The sequence below is a fragment of the Siniperca chuatsi genome, linkage group LG8 (assembly GCF_020085105.1).
Source record: "Siniperca chuatsi isolate FFG_IHB_CAS linkage group LG8, ASM2008510v1, whole genome shotgun sequence".
In the NCBI taxonomy this organism is placed as follows: Eukaryota; Metazoa; Chordata; class Actinopteri; order Centrarchiformes; family Sinipercidae; genus Siniperca; species Siniperca chuatsi.
The window spans coordinates 31733606-31750086 of record NC_058049.1 but is presented as its reverse complement, the minus strand read 5'-3'; the positions used below and the strand labels follow the sequence as shown (position 1 = coordinate 31750086).

Here is a 16481-nt window from a genome sequence, read left to right as displayed (position 1 = left end):
TAATTTTAATTTTAATTTAATTTTAATTTAATTTTTTTAATTTTTTTAATTTAAATTTAATTTTAATTTTAATTTTTAATTTTAATTTTTAAATTTTAATTTTAATTTTAATTTTAATTTTAATTTTAATTTTAATTTTTTTTAATTTTTTAATTTTAATTTAATTTTTTTAATTTTAATTTTAATTTTATTTTAATTTTAATTTTAATTTTTAATTTTATTTTAATTTTAATTTTAATTTTAAATTTTAATTTTTTAATTTTTTTAATTTTAATTTTAATTTTAATTTTAATTTTTTTAATTTTTTAATTTTAATTTTAATTTTAATTTTAATTTTAATTTTAATTTTAATTTTAATTTTAATTTTTTTAATTTTAATTTAATTTTAATTTTAATTTTAAATTTAATTTTTTTAATTTTAATTTTAATTTTAATTTTAATTTAATTTTAATTTTAATTTTAATTTTAATTTTAATTTTTTTAATTTTAATTTTAATTTTAATTTTTATTTTAATTTTAATTTTAATTTTTTTAATTTTAATTTTAATTTTAATTTTAATTTTAATTTTAATTTTAATTTAATTTTTAATTTTAATTTTAATTTTAATTTTAATTTTAATTTTAATTTTAATTTTTTAATTTCTAATTTTAATTTTTTAATTTTAATTTTAATTTTTAATTTTTTAATTTTAATTTTAATTTTTTTAATTTTAATTTTAATTTTTTAATTTTAATTTTATTTTTAATTTTAATTTTAATTTTAATTTTAATTTTAATTTTAATTTTTAATTTTTTTAATTTTTTTTAATTTTAATTTTAATTTTAATTTTAATTTTTTTTTTTAATTTTAATTTTAATTTTAATTTTAATTTTAATTTTAATTTTAATTTTAATTTTAATTTTAATTTTAATTTTAATTTTTAATTTTAATTTTAATTTAACTAACCCTAACCCTAACCCTAACCCTAACCCTAACTAACCCTAACCCCTAACCCCTAACCCTAACCCTAAACCCTAACCCCTAACCCCTAACCCTAACCCCCCTAACCTAACCCTAACCCCTAACCCCCCCTTCCTTAACCCTCCCTAACCTAACAACCCTCCCTTCCTAACCCTAACCACCATCCCTTTACCCCCAATCCCACCCAATCCCACCCACCTAAGTTAATAAAAGTCTTATACATAGACTTAAAATACATAAATATATTTTAAATAAAAAATATTAATATTTCATCTTTGATTATATACAATATTAAAATCTGTTTAATTTTGAATTAAAAAAAATATATATATATTGGCATATAAGGGGTTAAAAACAAGTGGCTAAAACTCAAATTGTAAAACACAAGTACAAACTTATAACACAAACCAAAGTTAAAGCAACTTACAAAGGAGGGTATAAATAGAGCGCAGAGGCTTTTCTCTTTCATTCTTGCTCAAACCATTGAAGAGTCAACATCTCTGCCAGTCTGCAAGCCATTTCATTAATTTTTTTCAGTTGTGCCTTAGCCTGAAGAAGACCCAAAGAGGTCGAAACGTCGCGCGTAGGCACACTTTATTATTAAAAAATACATATATTATTTAGTTTGTTAAAAAATATATATTATTTAGTTTGTTAAAAAATTAAAAATATAAAAAATTCATAAAAAATAAATATAATTTTAGTTTACAATTTAAAATTTGAGTTAAATTTGATTTTTGTTTTAGATAATTTTATTTACTTTCGTATAGGGATTCTAAAAAAAACAACTCCATCATGAGTTTTGCTCATGATGATCGATGGACCGTGGTGCGCCACGGTAAAAGACGTCGTCGATCCCCTGAACGGGATCGACAAAGACCATTTCAGGGTGGATATTACCACCAATCCGCCTTTGATAGAGGGGGTGGGGGTAGGGACTACCAGGGGAAGGACCGTGCACGTCCTGTCTCCCACTTTGCTGGGGGTCAGGTTCAGTTCCCCTACCCTAACCCTAACCCTAACCCTTCCCCTAAACAAAAAAGAGTTACTATCACCATGACTTAAGACCTGTGGCAGTGCAAATACATGACTAATCCAGTCATGTTTATAAATCCCCTAACCTAACCCTTAACCCTAACCCTAGACCTGTGCCAGTGCAAATACATGACTAATCCAGTCATAACCCCGCTTTCTCAGAGACATGAAAAGAGAGGTCAATGTAATGTTCCACACTCTGGATGAATACAAAAGCAGAGACAACACAACGCCTGTAATTCCATTTGTAACAACATTTTCCCAACAAATCACGTCTTTAAATTCATCCTTTAAAACAACTTTTCAAAAAGTTCAATATAATATTCCAGCTTTGGGGGAATTTAAAAATGATTACAGAAGGAATAAAAACCTCAAAGATATACTGTTCATACGGCTCTCAAAATTGACAAGAGGCCTTTCCCTAAGAAGCTATCTACAGCTTTGTACAATAATTTTAAAGAACATGGCCATAGCTGCCTTGTTTATATGGGTCTGGAGAGTGACACGAATTGGACTAGAGCACAGAGACAACGTAGGGAGAGAAAATGATGATAGGTACCTTGAGGACAACGGAACCCTTGGGTCTGAATGACAAATCTTAAATCCTAGTTCCCATGGTGGTTCTCATGGTGTAGTGTATAGAAAGGAAGAATCATGGCGTTTAAATTTATATTACTTATGTGAATCATATTTACGGGTCCCATTTTTCATATATTTGAATCTGTCGTATGTACGATCTTCGAACCCACAAAATGCAGAACACTGATATCTTTATCACCCAATTCACACCTATATTTATATGACGCAGAAATAGTGGGAAGGGGGGTAGTTGTTCAGAGCGAAGCCATCTGTGTCGAACTTGGTAACCCCGGGGAAGTAGCAGTGGTTCCGACTCGGAGCCTGGAGCAGCGGTTACCTCACTGACGGGGTCTAGCCGCCGCGTGGGTCTGGACAGGCAGGCTGGTCCGTCCAGCAGGGTAAGATGGTACCGCGTGGATCTGGCTGGCCGTGGTGTTGCGGTCAGTCTCCACACACTACCGTCAGCGGAACCAAGATCACGGAGCAGGCAAGATGTCGAGTGTCTGGCTCCGAGGAGTGGTGGTGGACAGGCAAAGTGGAACTGATGAAGACAGGCGAGGTGAAGTTGGCTGGAGAGGCAGGCAGACAGGCTGACAGGAATCCAGGCAACGACAGGAGCTGTGATCACCAGCACAGGATAATCCTTAGGGCAGAGCAGAAGACAGGATCAAAACACAAGGGGAAAAAAACCCCACACACTTGCAAAAGGTACTTAGCTGAGTAAATTTTAGAAAAGCCTTGATGTAGCGGTCATACAATGTACAGGGACGATCTGGCATCGGTGTAGTGAAAGAGCCTGGCATATAAGCTGTGGAGACTGATGAGTTGATAGGAGACAGGTGTGCCGGTGATCAGCAGCAGGTGGGGATTCATGGAGCCAGAACTGGTGACATACACACACACACACATCCAAGGACAAGTGGGGGACACACAAGCCACACCAGGAAGGGGAAAACAACAGAGAACACAGGGCTGGAGAGGAAAAGGTGGCAGACTACCACAGAATCATGATGATCAAAATTCATATTAATCATGCTAGTGAGATTTGTGTTATGATTCTTTATATATCTTAATTATGATGATTCAATTTATATTAAGTTAATCTACTTTACTTGTTTAGTAATTTTCATATGTTCTAAATATGACGACTTAAAGCTATATTATGACCAAATTAAAATATTATACTTCAGGTGATTTACTTTTATATTGATGGAAAATACCCCAGATTTCTCTTCAAACTTTGATGTATATTTCAGATTACTTGAAGTTAATTTGATACTTGAATGAATTTCTGTTTTGAATCTTATGATCACTCCGGTTACTTATTTCTTTTGTAGGAGTTGACCTTTTATTTTTCCTTGCATGAAGAAATTATTTATATATATCAACACTTATGAATTTATTTTGTACCTGACCATACTGACATCCAAAATTTGAGTTTATAGGTAAATAATTTTCTTCTCTTCTAATTTTATTTTTGCTCAGTATTCATTCAAAAAACCTTTTTTCAACATTTGTTCTTTTTTAGTTTATTCAGAAATATTTTCTTCTAGTGTTTTTTTTTTTAAATTTTAATTCTTATCATCTGGGCTTAAAATGTATTTGGGAACTGTTCCCCTAACAAAAAAAGACTACTATCACCAAATCCCACCCCCACCCTATTCCTACAAGTGATCGCTAAATATATTAATTAAACATTAAAGAATTTAAGCACCAATTTTTTTCTTTAATTCATTTATTAAATTAATAAATTATTTACAGGACAAATTATATCACCAATTCATTATAATATACAAATAAACACAAACAATACATACAAAATTTCATGTTTTGGGATACACAATATTAAAATCTGTTTAATTCTGATTAAAAACATATTTATTGACATACAAAAGGGTTAAAAACAAGTGGACAAAATACAAATTGTAAAACACAAATACAAGAACACAAACCAAAGTTAAAAGAAGTTACAAAAGAAGTTACAAGGGAGGGTATAAATAGAGCGCAGTGGCTTTTTCTTTCTTGCTCGGCCCATCTAACCCTAACCCTAACCCTAACCCGGACCACCTTCCTTTTTCAGTTGTGCCTTAGCCTGAAGGAGACCAACAGTGGTCGAAATGTTGCGCGTAGGCACACTATATTTGAAAATATTATTTAGTTTCTTAAATAGATAAAAAATGTATATATTTTCAGTTAATTTAAAATTTGACTTTTGTTATTTACTTTATTTTAGTTCATATAGTGATTTAAAAAAACAAAAACAAAAAACAACTCCATCATCGTGAGCAAAACTCATGATGATGGATGGACCGTGGAGCGCCACGGCAGAAGGCATCGTCAATCCCCTGAACGGGATTGACAAACATTTCATGGCAGATATCACCACCAATCTGCCTTTGATAGAGGGGGTAGGGGTAGGGACTACGGGGGGAAGGACCGTGCACCTCCTGTCTCCCACTTTGCTGGGGGTCAGGTTCAATTCCCCTACCCTAAGATTAATGCATAGCGGTTTATGCCTAACCCTAATTGGTTAGTGGATTTTTTCCCCCTAACCCTTCAAGGAAGCATATTTGGGATACATTTACTGAGGTTAATTAGACTTAAAAACAGTCTTCTAATCTTACATAAATATACAGTGGTGTGAAAAAGTGTTTGCCCCCTTCCTGATTTCTTATTTTTATGCATGTTTGTCAGACTTAAATATTTCAGATCATCAAACAAATTTAAATATTAGTCAAAAATAACACAAGTAAACACAAAATGCAGTTTTTATATTGAAGGTTGTTGTTATTATTAAGGGAAAACTAAATCCAAACCTACATGGCCCTGTGTGAAAAAGTGATTGCCCCCTAAACCTAATAACTAGTTGGACCAGCCTTAGCAGCAACAACTGCAATCAAGCGTTTGCGATAACTTGCAGTGAGTCTTTTACAGCGCTGTGGAGGAATTTTGGCCCACTCATCTTTGAAGAATTGTTGTAATTCAGCCACACTGGAGGGTTTTCGAACATGAACTGCCTTTTTAAGGTTATGCCACAGCATCTCAATACGATTCAGGTCAGGACTTTGTCTAGGCCACTCCAAAGTCTTAATTTTATTCTTCTTCAGCCATTCAGAGGTGGACTTGCTGGTGTGTTTTGGATATTTGTCCTGCTGCAGAACCCAAGTTCGCTTCAGCTTGAGGTCACAAACAGATAGCTGGACATTCTCCTTCAGGAGATTTTGGTAGACAGCAGAATTCATGGTTCCATTTATCACAGCAAGTCTTCCAGGTCCTGAAGCAGCAAAACCATCACACTACCACAACCATATTTTACTATTGGTATGATATTCTATTTCTGAAATGCGGTGTTACTTTTACGCCAGATGTAATGGGACACACACCTTCCAAAAAGTTCAACTTTTGTCTCATCAGTCCACAGAGTATTTTCCCAAAAGTCTTGGGGATCATCAAGATGTTTTCTGGCAAAAATGAGACGAGCCTTAATGTTCTTTTTGCTCAGCAGTGGTTTTTGTCTTGGAACTCTGCCATGCAGGCCATTTTTGCCCAGTCTCTTTCTTATGGCAGAGTCATGAACACTGACCTTAACTGAGGCAAGTGAGGCCTACAGTTCTTTGGATGTTGTTGTGGGGTCTTTTGTGACCTCTTGGATGAGTCGTCGCTGCGCTCTCGGGTAATTTTGGTCGGCTGGCCACTCCTGGGAGGGTTCACCTCTATTTGTGGATAATGGCTCTCACTGTGGTTCGCTAGAGTCCCAAAGCTTTGGAAATGGCTTTATGACCTTTTCCAGATTGACAGATCTCAATTACTTTCTTTCTCATTTGTTCCTGAATTTCTTTGGATCTCGGCATGATCTCTAGCTTTTGAAGATCTTTTGGTCTACTTCACTTTGTCAGGCAGGTCCTATTTAAGTGTTTTTTTTTTTATTTAGAACAGGTGTGGCAGTAATCAGGCCTGGGTGTGGATAGAGAAATTGAACTCAGGTGTGATAAACAACAGTTATGTTTTAACAGAGGGGGGCAATCATTATTTCACACAGGGCTATGTAGGTTTGGATTTTGTTTTCCCTTAATAATAACAACCTTCATTTAAAAATTGCATTTTGGGTTTACTGTTATCTTTGACTAATATTTAAATTAGTTTGATGATCTGAAACATTTAAGTGTGACAAAAAAAAAAAAAAGAAGAAATCCGGAAAGGGGCAAACACTTTTTCACACCACTGTATATATATATTTTTGAAATAATACATTTTTTTAGATAAAAATATCCTTGTTTCTTTTTCACAAATATTTTCCTAACCCCTCTCCTTTCCTTCTATGTTTTTCAAATTTGGATTATGGTCTGTATTCATTCAAAAAACCTTTTTAAACACTTTTTCTTTCTTAGTTTAAGAAATATTTTCTTTAAAAGTGTTTTTTAACTTTAATATTTCTTTTTTTAGCTGGGCTTAAAATTGATTTGGGAACTGTTCCCCTAACAAAAAAGAACTACTATCACCATGATTAAGACCTGTGCCAGTGCAAATACATGACTAACCGTGTCATAATTATAGTCCCCTAACCTAACCCTAACCCTGATTACACTCATGCCAGTGCTGTTTGCTGCCACAGCTCCCTCCACTACCCCAACCTCCTCCTTTTGTGGTATTTTGTATTGTTGATTTAACTAAGATTTAAGGTCATGTATGTATATTAAGGGGTATTATCTCTCTCTGCAGAATCATTGTTGCTGCTCAGTTTCATTGAGCGCTCCCTCAAACAGCAGAGCCTTTCTGCCAAATCTAACTGTATAACCATTTGCTATAAATGGTCATTTCCTTGATGTAAGTGTCTCTGACTGAAATATTGCAAAAACCTCAAGAGTTTGTTAAAAGAAGCTGTTGAGCACATTGATAAAATCCTGATGGACACACACAATCATGTTTTCCAAATCAAAGCAAATTTATTTATGGAGCACTTTTCACAAAATGTGTGTCAAACAGGATCTTACAGATCTGACACAAAGACATCAATAGCTGAATTAAAAACCAGCTCAAAACAAGCATCTTGGTTATAATCATCCACCATACAGACTGAATTCACAAGATTTTAACAGAGCCCAAGCATAAAAAAGGAAGAAATGCGTCTGAAAAGATTAGGGTTTCAAAACATCTTCTACATGTATTTGTGCTTTACCAATTTAAGTATAGCTTACGTCATTCCCCCAATACCTATTCTAGCTGTTACACATATCAAAGGAAGGCAACATCAGGATCCTATACTGTATGAAGTCCATCAATTTAAAAGCGCTCTTCTGTGATTTTCATTCTGATGATAAATGTGAAATTTATATATGCATATGTGGAGATCAATGTTTCCAATAATTGATAAATAATTAATGAATATGTAGCATTGAAATTGAGCAGTTCTTTCAAGGAAATTCCTATTTTCCCTGTGACAACTTTCAAATTACAGAGTTCTTTCCAGGAAACTCAGAAATATATAAAAACTGTAAAGCACCAGAAACCCTGAATACATGTATCACATCTGACATGTTGTATCTCTATCAACTATAACTAACAATAAAATGGCAAGAGAACTTGCAGAAGAAAACATGAACTGAGCCAAAACTGAAAATGCTCAGGCAAATGTCAAAATTAACAACTTGCTGTTTGCTGTACATTTAAGGTATGTATCACCTCAGACATAAACACATTTTGATCAAACATGGACAGCTGGAGAAGGAAAAGAAAAAGTGAGTTTAGGGCTCTAAAGAATCCAGAAAGGAAGTCCTTTCTAAGGTGTTGTGGGCATGTAGAATTATCTTTTTTCCCCAGTCCATTTAGGAAGTTGGGATGAGGTACTGGCAAACTCTCCATGCCCTTTAAGGCTTCATGTTTTTGGTCCATAAGAATGCTCTAACCATTTCAAGGTCACATTTTCCAACCTTTCAGATGCATTAACCTCCACACAGTTTAATGTTCTAACTCTTTCTAGCAGATAATTTCTAGCTACCTCACATGCCATAGACATTGAACTGTTAAATGTTTTTGTCCCATAGTGCCAGCAGTATTCCAAACAAACCCATACAGCAGGTCCAGAGGGTTGTGGGCTGGGATGGACAATCAGAGCCATTCAGGAGGTACTCCACCCGAGACCAGGACCCATTATTGGGCAAAGGTTCCACTCCCAACGTCCAGCACATCACGTTATAGATGTCCACCGATCGAATTGGAGCCGCCTGAACATTTCGCTTGAAGTCTGAGGGAAATTAAGTAAACGTAATTAAATCGCAAATTAATATCCTTACATTATAATGTACAATATTTAACTTCACTGCAAACTCGACTAGACTGACAGAGCAGCAATACATGTCATTTCTCCTGCACAGTTCACTCCGTCTGTCTCAAAAAACACCCAGGACCCATCCCAACTTGGGTTCTGGGTCATGTCATGAATACTAGGAGCTCACTGTAGCATCTTTCCACTGGCATGGTACACCCTGCTTTAGACACACAGTAGATAACAGGACAAGAGTGTGGTTGCTTAAGGACAAATACCATTGTGAAGCATGGTTGCTTGCTTGATAGATTACAGGTTTAAAAAAATGCCCAGATTGTACTATTAAAATATGATTTGTTTGTTACCAGGTCCTGTCGCCAAAAAAAAGCCTCTCATGTCGAGGAACTCATTGTCGTAACCATGCCAGCCATTTTGCCAGGCTGAAGGCTCCCCAGAGTTGTTTTTCCAGTATGGGAGTCTTGCCTTGTTCTGGAGTGAAAACACATGCACGCGCACACACACACACACACGATTTAGATTTTAACAATAGATAGAACAAAGTATGAGGTAGGGTTTTATGGATTATTGATCTGTTTGCAACAATACCAATCCACATGTCATATAGAATAGCTTCTAATTTTCTTTGTCAGCTGCTGTTTCCAAGGTCAAGAAAGAACTATCAAGCTTAAAGGTGCCCTGTGGAGTTTTCTTGTAAACAAACCAAAATTATGTTTACATTCATGTTTACCTTAACACATTGTGTGTATCCTTGAGTGCTGTCAAATGCATTTCCTTCCTCATAAAACATTTGCAAAGACAATTTTTATTAAGTATTTCAAATCCAGCACAGTGTACATCCATGTGTACTTGCTCATGTACATTGCTACCGCCACCTGTATCTCAGTGGAATAGTGTGAAACAATTGACAGGATTGTGTATCACATCACCTGCTTGCGCGTTCATGTGCATCCTCATGTGTGTGCGCGAGAAAAAAAAATGGGGACCAACTCATAGAAACATAAACTTAAACTTTTAACTTAACATGGATGAAAAGTCCCTGAGGTGCTCAAAATCATGGAAAGTTTGAAAATCTATAGTTAGTGCCCTGAGCAAATATATCTGTCCACTCATATCTTTGCATTCACTTCAAATCCAGTTACTCTTAGGAAGAAAATCAGCAGGTGAAGAGAAATACAGTTTGTCCTAGTGAATGTCTTAATACAAAGGAAATATTATCTGTTACCTCAGCGATAAACCAGCCTGGCTCAGCCACTAGCGTCAGGGGGGAGACAAACTTCCCTCCTTTGAAATGGAAACGATCAGGGATCTCCTGTCTGGCATAGACACGCATGTTAGGGACCTGGGACAATGCAGCATACACCTGGCATAACACACACACACACACACACACACAGTGTTAATAGAATAGTTTTAATGACAAACCTTATCTATAAAGCACTGTTCTACAAAAAAGGACTTTTATAGCACCTATGACTCCTGCTGGTTGGTCAGACAGCTGCATAGAAAAATATGTGACCCTTCGCATGTCAAACCCTCCTCTTGAAGTTCTTCATTAGCAGTTTAAAAGTCGCTGGTGACAGAGTTACACCCTTATAATTATATATATATATAATTTAATTCCCTTAATTCATCAGTCCTTGACACTTCCCAGAAATGGATTAGATCTGCCTTGATAAAGCTTGATAAAGTTAATGTTGAGTCGGTGTGTACATATGCAAAGACAATGTCAGACTCCGTAATTTTCTCTGGGCCCCTGCCAAACCTGACCAGTGACGACATGTTTAGCCGCATGTCTTCAGTCTGCCGCTAGCTGTCGAGGTGGTGTCCAGCAAACGATGTGGGCTTTGTAGATAATTGGCGGACTTTTTGGGGAAGACCTGGTCTGATTAGGAGAGATGGCATTCATCCCACTTTGGATGGAGCAGCTCTCATATCCAGAAATCTGGCCGAGTTTATTAGCGGACCAAAACCATGACAACTCAGAGTTGAGACCAGGAGGCAGAGTTGCGGTACTACACGTTTCTCTGCGCTTCCAGAGCAGTTACCCACCCAAAACTCCTTAGTGACGGTGTCTGCCCCCGACCACTTAAATTAATAAAATCTAAAGTTAACAGAAGAGGAGTTATAAATAAAAACATAAACAAAAACGTTGAAATAGCACAACAAAATAGGAGAATTAAATGTGGACTCTGAAACATCAGATCTCTGTTATCTAAAGCTGTACGGGTGAACGAATTAATATCAGAGTATCATATTGACTTATTTTATCTTACGGAAACCTGGCTGGGTCATGAAGAATATGTTATTATGCCTAAATGAATCTACTCTGCCCAGTCATAATAATACTCACATTCCACGAGGCACCGGCCGAGGAGGTGGAGTTGCAACCATCTTCGACTCAAGCCTATTAATCAACCCTAAACCTAAAGTAAATTATATCTCATTCGAAAGCCTTGCTCTTAGTCTTTCACACCCAACCTGGAAAACACGACAGCCAATTCTATTTGTTATAGTGTACTGCGCTCCTGGTCCTTATTCTGAATTTTTAGTTTTTATCAAATTTAGTCCTTAAAACAGATTAAGTAATTATTGTAGGTGATTTCAATATTCATGTGGACGTTGATAATGATAGCCTTAGTACTGCATTTATCTCATTATTGGATTCACACTGTTTTAACCATACCCTCGACCTTGTTCTGGTATATGGCATTGAAACTGAACATTCAATTCAACAGTCTTTCCACAGAATCCTTCTTTGTCGGACCATTATTTAGTAACTTTTGAACTGCTACTGCTGTACTACACGCCATTAGGCAAAAATTCTTACTCTAGATGTCTATCTGATATTGCTGTGGCTAGATTCAAGGAAGCGATCCAATCTGCATTTAATTCAATGCTATCTCTCAATATAATAGTGGACTCCTATGCAAATCGCAGCCCCTCCCAAATTGACCATCTAGTTGATAGCGCTGCAGGCTCACTGCGAACGACACTCAATTCTATCACTCCTCTAAAAAAAAAGAAGATAATAAAACAAAGTAGGTTAGCTCCATGGTATAACCCCCAAACCCACAAATTAAAGCAAACATTACGAAAACTTGAAAGGAAATGGCGTTCCAACAACCTGGAAGAATCCCGTTTAGTCTGGCAAGATAGTCTTAAAACATATAGGAAGGCCCTCCGTAATGCCAGCGCAGCTTACTACTCATCGTTATTAGAGGAAAATAAAAACAACCCCATGTTTCTTTTCAGCACTGTTGCCAGGCTGACAGAGAATCATAGCTCTATTGAACCATGTATTCCTATAGCTCTCAGTAGTAATGACTTCATGAGCTTCTTTAATGATAAAATTTGAACTATTAAAGAAAAAATTCATCAAGTCCTGCCTTTAACCGGTGCCGACTTGTCTTCAAACACAGGAACCTTGTAAACAGCTGTAGAGCCTGATGTGTGTTTTGGCTACTTTGCTCCTGTCAACCTTCTTCAGCTGACTTCAACAATGAATTCATCTAAGCCATCAACCTGTCTATTAGACCCCATTCCAACTAGGCTGCTTAAAGACGTTTAACCCTTAATTAGCACTTCTTTACTGGATATGATCAATCTGTCTTTATCAACAGGCTATGTACCACAATCCTTTAAAGTAGCTGTAATTAAACCGCTTCTTAAAAAGCCCACTCTTGATCCAGGGGTTTTAGCCAACTATAGACCTAACCTATCTAACCTTCCCTTTCTTTCTAAGATCCTTGAAAAAGCAGTCGCCAATCAGTTGTGTGACTTTCTAAATAACAATAGTTTATTTGAGGATTTTCAGTCAGGATTTAGAGTGCATCATAGCAAAGAGACAGCACTTTAAATTACAAATTACCTTTTAATTGCATCAGACAATGGACTTGTCTCTGTAATTGTCTTGTTAGATCTTAGTGCTGCGTTCGACAGCATTGGCCATCACATCCCATTACGGAGACTGGAACATGTAATTGGCATTAAAGGAGCCGCACTAAGCTGGTTTAAATCCTATCTATCAGATCGATCTCAGTTTGTTAACGGTGAGTCCTCCGTGCACGCCAAAGTTAGTCACGGAGTTCCGTAAGGTTCTGTGCTTGGGCCGATTCTATTCACCTTATATATGCTTCCTCTAGGCAATATTAATAGGAAACACTCCATAAACTTTCATTGCTATGCAGATGATACCCAATTATATCTATCGATCAAGCCAGATGAAATTAACCAGCTAACTAAACTTCAAGCATGCCTCAATATTACGAGCTGTGACTCTCCGTCAGCCTGGCTACAGTGCTGAAAAGAAACCTGGGGTTGTTTTTATTTTCCTCATGATGAGTAGTAGGCTGCTCTGGGATTACTGAGGGCTTTCATATATGTTTTAAGACTATCTTGCCAGACTAAACGAGATTCTTCCAGGTTGTTGGAACGCCATTTTCTTTCAAGTTTTCGCGATGTTTGCTTTAATTTGCGGGTTTGTTGGTTATACCATGGAGCTAACCTTCTTTCAATCAAGTTTAAGTTTTCACACTTATCTCAAAAACAGCTTGGCATAGAGTCAAAATTATTCCACATCATCATTATTCTAAATCATTTAAATCTCTCAGTTCATCTGCAACGTAGCTCCAATGGTCTTCTGCTCTAAAAATTAAAATTTAAGACTTTTTCTCAATTTTCTTGAAATACTATTTTCAACAACTCGTCAGAAACCGTTGGGCCAATCGTCCCAAAACTTTGGCAGAATCATCTACAGACTTTGCTATCAAGGAAATTTCGATACATCAATCCCTTTTGAAATAATACGTTTTTAGACCTGTCTCTTTAAGTTAAATTTTACATAAACACTCATAAATGAAAATTGGCTTGAGCTTTTGTAACGAAACTCGGTGCGTGTGTTTGGATGTTAGGTCCGAGTTTCGCTGAACAGTCCTGGGATATTCTGCCACTAGAGGGTGCCACAAATGCAAAAACTTTATCTTGAGTAATGGGCTGCATAGATTACATATGCATGATCTAGGGTCATGACTCAGTTGATGCATAAAATTTGGTAATGATTTGGTAATGATGGCTTATTACAACAAATGTAAATATCTACACATTTCACATACCAAACTTCAAAAAATCACCTGTATGTCCTACAGAGCTGAAATTTTTTCAGCACATCCAGTGATGTGTGACAAAAGTTTGCCTCACTGCAACCTATGGTCAATTAAGAAGCCTGTCACTCTATATCTTTCAAAATATGAAAACTTTAATTAATATCTATATCTCCACATAGGTCTATCCGATTAACATGAAACTTGGCTCAGTAGTTTCTTATGCCCTACTGAGGCTCTGTGTTAATTTCGTGCCAATCGGCCACTAGCTGGTGCTTTTATTGCAAAATCATGAAATATGCAAACATACTTTTTAGAACTCCTCCTAGGCTGTGAGTCCGATCTAACCCCCCCCTAACCCTAATCTATGGACGCTCATGATCAAAAGTTATTTAAAGAATTTTGATAATATACAAAAAACACACAAGTTATAAAGCAAATACTTCATGTGGGTTGCAGTCAAAACAAGAAGTGATGTCATATCTCCACGTAGCGCCGTCCAATTACCAAAGTTGTGTGGTAGTCAGCCACCCTATCCTTCCCATCCCTGTGTTCTCTTTTGTACTCTCCTTCCCTTGTGTTTCTTGTATGTCCTCGGCTCGTCTCTAGATGTATGTGTGTGTGTATGTATTCTGGTCTACTGCTGATCACCGGCACACCTGTCCTCAATCTACCATCAGTCTCCACAGCTTAAATACCAGGCTCTCCCACACCACCAGCGCCAGATCGTCTCCGTACACTTGTACGACTACTACGTCAAGGCGCCTTACTTAAAAAAGTTAAGTACTTTTGCGAGTATTGCTTGTTACCTCGTTTGTTGATCCTGTTCTACTTTGGCTCAGGATTATCAGGCCGCTGTCTGTCCGGATCCACACATCACCGCTAACTCCACACTGCAGATCCGCTGCCAGCCCAGGCCAACACTCCACCGCCTGCTCTGCGCTACGGACCTGTCTGCCTGTCCAGATCCACACTGTACTCAACCTGAGCCAGGCTAGTAACCGCTGCTTCAGTCTCCACTCCTGAACCATTGTTGCTTTTCCTGAGCTGCCAAGAACGCCACCGAAGGCACCACTCAGGAAAACTGCACCCCTTCCCACTGAAACTACATACATTCAAATAAAGAGTGACTTTATCTTTAAAACTTCTCCATTTGTGTTCTGCATCTGTGGGTTTGAGAATCGTACACTACGACAAGTTGGGCCAGTAGTTTCCCTTGCCACACCGAGGCCTTATGCAAAATTTGGCACCAGTCAGTCACTAGGTGGCATTTTTGTTGCAAAATCATAAAACATGCTAAAATTATTTTGTGCTGAACTCCACCTGTGACTTGCATCATGCTCGTGGGACTGCAGGTCCGACTTGCACAGCCTCAGTGGGCTGCATTTTGGGACTTGCACCGGAGGCTTGGACCCCGTTAATACCTGCTTGCAGGTCTAGTTATTGTTGATATTATTTGTCTTATGCCACAGCTCAAATTGCCATGAGCTGGAATGAGCTAGAAATACAAAACTTATAACTTAACAATAACTGGAAATGATGTGCATGTGCTTCCACAGAAATATGAGCCCAATCGGCCAAATGGTGGCACTGATATTAAGGCCCAAAAATGCAATATTGAACAGGCCATGCCCCTCACACCGTAAGTCCGAATGACTTTAAATTTCAGTCCAGCTCAATGTGCTCTACAAAAAAGCCTCTTGGACCACTAAAGTCCACCTAGCTAGATTTCCCACCATTTTGAATTTTAAAAAAAACAACATATTTGACATCTCCTAGACCGTAGGTCCGATTGCTACCAAATTTTCGGTGGATCATCATTGGATGAAGGTTATCAACAGTTGCATGAAGCTTGTTGATATCTTATTTAGTTTTCAAGATATTGACCAATGAACTTCAAAAGGGGCGTGGCTCAGTACATAAATAGACCAAAGTCAACAACCATTGTGCCAATCACCACAAAATGTACAGGATATGTCCACATAAGTACCTGAAATAAATCCTGAAAGTTTCATTCAAATCAACCACTAGGGGGCAGAGAACTCAGAGACTGAGACAAGAACTTGGGATTTGTTGGGTTTCTGTAATTAATATTATAAAGAGTACGGTCTAGACCTGCTCTATAGGAAAAGTGCAATGAGATAACTTCTGTTATGAATTGGCGCTATACGAATAAAATTGAATTGAATTGAATTGAAGAACTCAGCACAGTGACCGGGGGACCACCCGTTTACAAGGATAAATTAATTTATCCTTGTAAAGGAGAGGTGCCCCGTTTTAAAATGAATTTACTGAGTTAAACACTGTTATTTAATATGAACACTGATAGCCGCAAGTGAGTTAATGCATTTAAACCTTTAACCTGCTACTAAAGTTAAAAAGTGACTTGTGAACAAAGTCGAGGATCCCACTATCAATGGAGTAACGTGAAGAACACATAGAAGTGTTTGTATTATGCAACTTTGAGCCTGGCTTATATAATCAGTTAATATGTGATGTTGTGTGTACAATTATCAGTAAGTGA

The 16481-nt window shown here is 36.8% G+C and overlaps 1 protein-coding gene across 2 annotated transcripts in view; it reads right to left on the bottom strand.

Moving 5' to 3' along the window:
* Nucleotides 1–7493: 7493 nt before the first annotated feature.
* enpp6 (ectonucleotide pyrophosphatase/phosphodiesterase 6) overlaps nucleotides 7494–16481 on the bottom strand; it is a 54872-nt gene continuing 45884 nt past the window's right edge. For both annotated transcript variants that reach the window (XM_044205652.1, XM_044205653.1), the window contains 3 exons: nucleotides 10081–10218; nucleotides 9203–9326; nucleotides 7494–8816 (listed from right to left, as the gene is read on the bottom strand). In XM_044205652.1, coding sequence (XP_044061587.1) covers nucleotides 8596–8816; nucleotides 9203–9326; nucleotides 10081–10218 — 483 coding nt within the window. In that variant the 3' untranslated portion in view covers nucleotides 7494–8595. The remainder of the gene's footprint in view (nucleotides 8817–9202; nucleotides 9327–10080; nucleotides 10219–16481) is intronic.